This window comes from Hydractinia symbiolongicarpus, chromosome 11 (assembly GCF_029227915.1).
Source record: "Hydractinia symbiolongicarpus strain clone_291-10 chromosome 11, HSymV2.1, whole genome shotgun sequence".
Classification (NCBI taxonomy): domain Eukaryota; kingdom Metazoa; phylum Cnidaria; class Hydrozoa; order Anthoathecata; family Hydractiniidae; genus Hydractinia; species Hydractinia symbiolongicarpus.
In genome coordinates this window covers 13,057,840-13,066,908 of record NC_079885.1, presented here as the reverse complement: position 1 = coordinate 13,066,908, position 9,069 = coordinate 13,057,840, and the positions used below count along the sequence as shown (strand labels likewise).

At 33.1% G+C, this 9,069-nt stretch overlaps 1 protein-coding gene across 1 annotated transcript; it reads left to right on the top strand.

Annotated features, from left to right (window-relative positions):
- The first annotated feature begins 1,869 nt into the window (after positions 1 to 1,869).
- LOC130614208 (regulator of microtubule dynamics protein 1-like) lies at positions 1,870 to 8,140 on the top strand. The gene is made up of 8 exons (XM_057435631.1): positions 1,870 to 2,010; positions 2,335 to 2,703; positions 2,811 to 2,900; positions 3,089 to 3,144; positions 3,727 to 3,814; positions 5,138 to 5,168; positions 5,250 to 5,383; positions 7,224 to 8,140. The coding sequence occupies exons 1-8, from the start codon at positions 1,930 to 1,932 to the stop codon at positions 7,260 to 7,262; spliced, it is 888 nt and encodes a 295-aa protein (XP_057291614.1). The 5' UTR covers positions 1,870 to 1,929; the 3' UTR covers positions 7,263 to 8,140.
- The last annotated feature ends 929 nt before the right edge of the window (positions 8,141 to 9,069 follow it).

Genomic DNA, 9,069 nt, shown 5'->3' with positions numbered 1-9,069 from the left:
CCAAAACATTTCATGGTCCTTTAGAAAAGCCTCATTGTACATGTCCTGTCTTGAACCGGTATGGTACGTGCCTGAACATATTGAAATCCTCCTCAACAGCCTCGTTACACATACTCCGTGTTTTGAACCGATCTGGTACATGCATGAGCATAAGTGGATCCTTTTCAACAGCCTTGTTGCATATATCTTGCGTTTTGATATGATCTGGTGTATTCATGAATGGCCAACTCATCTTCTCTCTGCGTACACAATTCAACCTTGAAGGGTTGTCATTATAATCACATACTACTGCGCATGCGTTGATTTTTGATGATTATTAGTAGTATGTGGGGGAAATTTACCTCCATGTGCGCTAGAACTATTTTTACTCGTTTGCCGCATTGATTTGATATGCATGAATAAACATAGCATGATGGGGACTTTACCTTGATATGCATGACTAAACATAGCATGATAGGGACTTTACCTTGATATGCATGGATAAACATAGCATGGTAAGTACTAACCCCTCTAGGTCTTGGATGGACGTCGACTTGTTGTGTTTAACTGTGGCGTGCGCGATTGCGCCAGAACATACATTTCTCTATCTCTGATGATCCGAAGAGTCAAGGTCTGGTTCAAGGTCTGGATCAAAAAAGGCCTTGAAAATTTAATGCCTGACCCAAGAAAGAGATTATTCTACTTTTCTATCACTTAAATGTGTTTTATATTGCATAGCTAGGAGGCCATTTAATAATTACGTAACACCCAATTTTTTCTTGTAACGCATCGTAAATTTCTAATACCACCCTGCACTTTTGTTACATAATACTTTAAATTTAAGACCTTGTCTATCCATTTCCATAGTACCATATTCATTTTCATAGTACCAAAAACTTTTATGCAACAAATAATCAAGCAAATCAGGTAGAACGTTAGTTCTAATATAAGATAAAAATAACTGGGTCATAAATTTAGAGCAAAAGAAGACATTTTTAATACTTTTGTGTAAGTCCTCAGGCAAGAAACAAATTCAAGATGTAGATCCAACACTAAAATAACTAAAAATATCATTCATACATAAAAATTATCTGTTACATAACAAAATAGCTCTGCCCCTCCGACCAACCCTTTAGGCGCAACGTAATTATTGAATGGGCCCTAGCTACATAAATTTATTCTTAGGTTCGCAAATTTTCAGCTGTAAATACTTTTTGTTTGTGGTGTTTCGAAACGTGGCATTGTTCTAGCTAGTTACCATATAATTTTATACTCGTTGTTAGTAGTCACATCAGTTGTTTAAAATTGGAAGATGCATTTAGCTAGTCTAACTAAAACTACACTTTTGGAAGAGCACTTTATTTTTTTAAGTAAAAAAATGAATCAAAAATAAGATTTATTTTTATTTAGTAATGGCTTATTACGTCTGCTATGTACATGCTAGCAAGCTAGCTAGCTACATGTCTTTTGGCTACATGTCTTTTGGCTACATGTCATTTTTTCGCCCTAATTTAATGACTATTAATTAAATGCAGTGTTAATTTAAACACTGTTAATTTCATGACTCTTTAATTAAAATCCTGTTAATTTGGTAACTTTTTTACAATATATAAAAGCCTAAAAAACATAAAAATACAATTTTTTTACAAACTTTCTACTATTTCCTCCTCATCGGACGATAGCTCAACCGTGTTGAGCTATCGTCCGAATTAAATGCATTTTTGAAAACAACTTTGCTCAACCGCGTTAATCAAATGCCTTTTTCAAAATAATTTCATTGAATGAACCACGTTAATTTCATGACCTTTATTTTGATTCGCGTTTTGACTCGTTAATTCTCCATGGAATAAGATATTCCGATTTCCCGGTGGTAAGAAAAATTATGCTGGGTCTCCTCGCCCACCAACCAACATTAAAGTAAGGTACAAAGTCCATTACATGAAATGAAAAATGTTTAGCCGGGCAAGATTGGTTTATATTTTGAAGTTTCAACGTGTTAAGCTTACAACTTTTTATTATCAGTTTCGAAGGGTAAGACAATACATTTAGCTATTAACTAAAAATTCATTAAAAGTCTTATCTTAACTAGCTAGAGCTTAGTCAAGCTGGCTATTAGCTATTTAGGTACATGTAGAACAGAGGAGCTAACTAGCTATGAATGAATGAATGAATGAATGAATGAAATAAACATATATTTCAGTTTACTAGGAGATAAATACATTATTGATTAAAAATTATGCCCTAGTAAACCCCGGAAACTGCTAGCTAGTTGTGAAAAACTGCAAGCTTAAACTTCTTGCATAAAAATTTTGACTTGTGAAGTAAGGACTCATAATTGGTTTCATTTACTTTTAGGTTAAGCCAATACTAAATCAACTTTATAACAGCATAGTGACACAAGCATCATTTATTTCATCAATAGCCTTGTTTAGTTCTGCTTTTGTTTTGCAAGCTGCTGCACAAGAAAGTCAGAAAAATATGTCCGAAATAACAAAAGCAGAAGAACTTTATGATCAGAATGATTTTAAAGGAGTCTATGAATATTTACTTCAATTTAAAGACAGTAATAACCCGGAATTGTTATGGCGGTTGGTGCGTGGGACCAGGGACCGTGCCGGCATGGCAGATGTGAGTAAGGAAGAAAAGAAGAAGATGATATTTGAAGCATTCGAAGTTGCAAAACAAGCATTGGAATTAGGTGATGATAACTATGCATGTCACAAGGTATATATAAAATTGAGTATGAGAATAGAAAGTTAGGTAGGCGGAGAGTTAATAGTCGGTGGGTTACGTATCTGGTGAATGTATGTATGGTATATTTAATATTTTAGTGGTATGGCATCATGCTTAGTCAAACTGGAGATTATATTGGTACTAAAAAGAAAATCGAAGATTCTCCGGTCATGAAAAAGCATTTTGAGGTAGATTTTCATTTTTATAAAGTTATAATGTTAAGTTTCAGCTATAAATTATACAGACCAATTGTAATTGAATATTTGGCTTTATCGTGCAAATCTTTGCTGATATAAGCTTTACATGTGATAGGTGTTTTATTATTGAAAAAAGTAAAACAGTCATTCGCATTGTTCATCCGTCTTATATATTTCAGAGGGCTATTGAATTATGTCCCACCGATGCAACTTCTCATCATTTAATTGGGATGTGGTAGGTTGATTATCTATTTGAGGGTGCGGTTATACCTGGAGTTTTCTTGTAGTTTCTGTCTGTCATGCTTTTTCCCCATCCAATAAATCGTGTGAGTACTGTTTCTGTATATATATAAACACGAAGTAATTTTAACACAATTACAAACAGAGTGCTCAATGTATAACAAAGCAGTTATATTTTATTTTATCTAAAGAGCATAAAACTTAAAGTAGCAAAATGAAAGTATATAGTTTTTTCTTGAAAACATAAAATGAAATATATATATCTCCCACCTCGCGCCTTGCTATCGTGTAAAGAGCGTAGTTATCCCCCCTGTTTTTGAATAATCTTTGCTTTGTGCGATATATTTCACAATTTGAAAGGGTTTTGTACTTGCAAGGGCCTAACTAAAATAAGAACATAAGAAATTCGTGATAAAAAGATAAAAAGCAAATTTTAGTTGTTAAATTTTTTGAGAAATAACCAAAACAGCATTTGAAATACACCGTGCTATATGTACCGTTGCACCCCCCTCCATTCTTCCCCCTCTTTCTAACTCAGCAATGTCACATATATTTGACTTCCTGCTTATTTCTGTAGGTGTTTCTCATTTGCTGACTTAGCATGGTATGAACGAAAGATAGCAGCAGTTGTATTCGGCTCACCTCCTGAATCAACCTATGAAGAGGTCAGTAACCAGAGGATTTTCTTGCTTCTGTTGTTGTTGTTGTTGTTGTTATAATTTTTCAGTTGTAAACCCGTGAAAAAATCCACTGGAATTCACCAGTCAATAAATTTTATGTAATTTGTCTGCCCCTGCTCTCTACTACCATCTTGGTTCACAGAAAGATTATAAGTCTATAAGATTATTATTATATTATAAGTCGAGTATTATTTAGACTAGTCGTTAGCCCGTGAAAGGATCTACAGGTTTAATTCTAATTTGCACCTACCTTAGGCTACTATTTTGAAGAAAATAGTCTTCAACCTGTGGAAAAATTCACAGGTTTTTCCGTTCTTTAATTTACCCGTCGCAACAAAGTGGATAAAATATATCGCATTTGATATTCGTGTTTCTGTAGCACATCTTTCTAACTCAGTGAGGGGGGGGGGGGGGGGGGGCGGGCGTGCAGAGGCAGACAAAATAAGGCTATTATTAAAGAGAAGAGAGCTTGGCGATCCAGTGTTGAACGCCAGGTCGAGTGCCTATTAAATACGAGAAAATTTGTAATTACTTCAATACGCATGAGCTGCCTTCCTCATCACTTGCATAAGGTTCTACTATGCTAAATAAAACAACCAACCAACCCCTGAATGTCGAGGCTGTTAACCTTTAAATTAGACCTGTCATTTTGGCTATTTGACATAACAAACTGATTCGTTAAGTGTCTTAACTCATTCAATGGAAAAGTTATTTTTGGTTGTTGATGGTATGAATGAATTTTCCTTCATTTTGTAAACTAAATCGATGAGTTGGTAAACTGAATCTCTGACTCGGAAAACCGATTCAATGACTCGATGCCCGCCTTGCTGGGTTGATAAACCATATTATGGCACTTATTTCGGTTCATATTAGTTAGGTAAAAAAAAAATTGGTTGATAAAACTATATTGTATTTTTTCTTTGTAGTTTGATGACTTCGTGTCTCCTTAGCGCGAACCTGTTTCGACCGACATTTAGACAGGCGGTGGCTATTATTATAGGGATAAAGAGAGAGAGATTTTTGCCTGTCCCTGACATTGCTATTCCGGGCATCCTTAGCACAAAAGTGACGATTCGTTTAAACCAAAATAAGGATATTATTATTGGGACTAGTCGTTAACCTGTATATTCCAGGGGTCCACCGTCCTTTAAATTCCTCGCTATTTCGAGTGTGGAATTTAAAGGACAAGCACCTCTGTTTTCTCGCAGACAGACACACAATATACCTTCTATTAATAAAGAGATTGTTGTTGTTGTTGATGTTGTTGTGGTTCTTTTTATTGTTACTATTGTTCCTGCTATAATTTAGGCTTTGTCTCACTTCAAAGAAGCAGAATCATGTAAGAAATCCTATTTTTTAAATTTCGACAAGTTCAGTTGCAATCCGTTTTGATGTTATTTTTAACTTTGCTTTTTTTTAGTGAGTCCGTCTTTTTATAGTACGAACCAATATATGATTGCATTAGTGTTACTAAAGATGGGGAAGAAATCTGAAGCAAAGGAATGGTTCCAAAAATTGTCGCAATTCAAAGTAATAAAAGAAGAAGACAAAGAGGTAGGTGTGCCTGGCAGGACAAAAACGAAAATGATATTTACTATGTTGTGGAGAATAATAATTTAAGAATAATTTTGCCAGTCCATCAATATATTTCATAAAATATAAAAGTTAATAACAAGTTTAAAAATCAGCAAAAGCTTTTCGATATATTATCATCATCGGTGCTATATACAAATGTAAAATTGTTTGTACAAGTAAATGGAATAAGAAGAGAGAGAAATCAGAAAAAACGAGTTAATCGTCATGAGAGCAATTGTGTCATGAGGATTTACGCGTTATCTTTGTAACAGTGGTAATTAAATTCCACTTAAGTTACTAAAAAGGTGTAATAAGTGCAAAGGTGAAGTTAGAAATGTTGAAGTTAGATGGGAAGAACACAATTCCCTAAATGGAAACTCTCAGCCGTCAAAACACTTACAGACCATGGACGGTGTCCACGAATTTAAATGGAAAGTTTTAGTGTCTGCACTGATTAGCAATAGAGAACGGAGAAACTTGGAAGCGTCCCTAATTGCTCTTAAAAAGCCTTCATTGAACAATAAGCTTGAGACAAAATTATTACACCTTTTTAGAAACGGAGTAACTTAAGTGGAATTTTTTTTACCACTGTTACAAAGATAACGCGTGAATCCTCATGACACAATTGCTCTCATGACGATTACCGCGTTTTTTCTGATTTCTCTCTCTTCTTATTCCATTTACTTGTACAAACAATTTTACATTTGTATATAGCACTGATGATGATAATATATCGAAAAGCTTTTGCTGATTTTTAAACTTGTTATTAACTTTTATGTTTTATGAAATATAATAAAAAGTTGTTTATCATTTTTTATAAATCTTTTTTTAAAATATGGGCAGTTATGATGTCATAAATAACTTTTGAAAAATGATGACATTACATTTTTACCTTCGCCATGAAAATTGATGAGAAGACAAGTTAAAATAAAGCAAAAGCTTTCTCGGTATAAAACCATCATCAGTGCATATAAAATGTTACTATGTTACAATTATTTTTTACAAACAAATCGATGGCTGCACGATGGGAGTTCCTTATCCGTCATTTTTGGAAATATATATTTGACGAAATTAGAGAAAGAAGTAGTTGCACCACAAAATCCGAAGTTTTACCTTAGATTCGCAGACGATGTCATCTGTAGAAGACTCACCAGATGTAATATTCGAATAGATCAACAATTATCACCCACGTATTAACTTTACGATCGAAATAAATCCTACACGTTTTCTATATACTGACTGAATAATTGTAACATAGTAACATTTTATATGCACTGATGATGGTTTTATACCAAAAAGCTTTTTCTTTATTTTAACTTGTTTGTTTTACTTTTTTAACCCAACATTTTTACCTATAATTAAAGATAAGATCATTCTTAATCTACAATACTTACGTATGTGAGGACATCATCAAGAGCATAAGTCCACACTGCTTAAAAGTTTTGATATTATGTAGATATTTTAAGTATTAATTTATGCTTACTACCTTTTACATCATAAATGATGATGTCATAAGGTCAGATGGAAATATTTGAAGCTGAATATCTTAAGAACGAAAACAGAATTTTAAAAATTTCATAAAAAAGCTTTATAAACATATTTTTATCCGCTTTACCGTACAAAAATATCATTTCAATGCAGGGGAATCCCTTTAAGAATAAACCTCCTTAATTTCCGTATTACAAGTCTTAAATAAAGCAAACTATGATATATCGCGCTTGGCCGTGTTGATTATAATGCTACGGAATGAGAAAATGCAAAAGAAGTACAATTGCTAAAAGTAGCATTACACACCTCCCACTTTTTATTCCGTTTTTAGAATGTCAAGAAAGCACAAACTCAAATGGAATGTTTGTGAAGATCGAATCAAATAAAGACAGTGAATTTTCTGCCCAATACTTCCTAGTAGTGAAATGTTGAAATTGTAATAACTTAAGGAAAGAAATTTTCGCGATAAAGATTTTCGCGAATCAAGGGCCCAAAATTTACGAATTTTGCGAAAGAAAGGTTTTACGAAACAAGGATGTAAGGAAATATTTCGAACAACAAATGTAGACATTTCTGAAAATCAGATTACTTGCTGTTATATATATTTTGTTATGATACAAAGTTAAAATAACTTTAACTTTCAAAGTTAAAATTTCAAAATAGTATGTTTCAAAACATTTTGTGAGGAAATGTCAGTTAATTTTCGCGGATGGGCATTTAAAAGTTATTTCGCGGAAAAATTTTTTCGCGACTCGGAAAATATCGGTAAATTTCGGCAGATTTTTTTCTCGCGAAAATTTCTTCCCGTAAGATATAGTATGTGGCTTGCCTGTTTATTTCATATGGCTAGCTTGTTTATTTCGTGGTGCTTGAAAACAAACAAAACAAACAAAAACTTCTGCAATTTAACTTCCTAATGAGAAAAGATTTTGTCGATGTACAGACTGGCGGGTTTTCGTAAGTCCAAATGCGTCGCTAATTTTTTTGCGTATGTAGACTTTCTCGCAAAAGCCATTGTAAGGTAGTTAACATTGTGTTTGTGGCTAGATTTTGTATAATTATTGTATCAGAATTTATAATGTATTAACCTTTGGCATGTAGCACAGACTGTGTTTGAATCTCCGATGTTGTATCCTTTGATAAATAAATAAATTTTCATTTGTATTTTTAATTTATAGGGAGAAGAACCATATTTTTATATGGAACCCAATTTGATGTTAAATAAATAAATAAATAATTCTGTTTGAATATGTGTACTGACGCGTCATGTACAACATAAATTCTTTGCATTTTAGTCCTAAGTTTTTCAAATATTTCTGAAAGATCCTGCGATAATGCATTAATACGAGGCTGCCCTAGTATCAAGAGAATGTGTTTGTTGCATACCATTCTGAGAACACTGCAACCGTTTACACAAGGCAACTACTTTAGGTTCGCAGTAGCAGGAAACGAACTTCCTAGTAGGATGATGTTACATCGCATTCATATTTGCACCCTTCGTCAGTACGACGTCTCTGATTAAGTTTTTACCAATGTTATTGTGACGTGTAGTGACTTTATATTTTTCTTATCAAACTATTTCACGTATTCTTTATAACAACGATTCCAAAAATATATTTCATCACAATCAATTTGCTTGGACAATTTATTAAAAGCCCCATCACAATATTCCGTTTAAAGATTTAATTGCAACATTTTTCGGGTAAGTTACGTCCAGAAATGAGATTTCTGGTGAGTTCAAGGCGCTTCAAATTTCTGCTACAAGTGTACATAGTTTTTCCATGCGCAGTTTTGTTTAAGGCGAACAAAGTTCTATTTTATAGCAGCGACAAAATAAATTTTAAGCGTGCGAAGAAAAATTATGGATTTCTAAATCCTAAAATCTAATAAGTTAACAACCATAATAACATATAATTAACTCTATTACACAACTAAATATAATATATCTTCCTAGTTAAATTTTTACAGAGTTTGTGTGGGGTAAAAAGAAGTAGGTTTTAAATGTACTTACCAGCAAATATATCAATAAGATCTTTAACTCAAGATAACTAAAAATGCTTTACAATACAATCATCGTACAAGTATTTTGTAATCTCCGTTAATACTTCTTAGAAATTTATAAACATCTGTCACGGTCAACAATAGTACTTTTTTCATAATTTGATTCCACAACATAG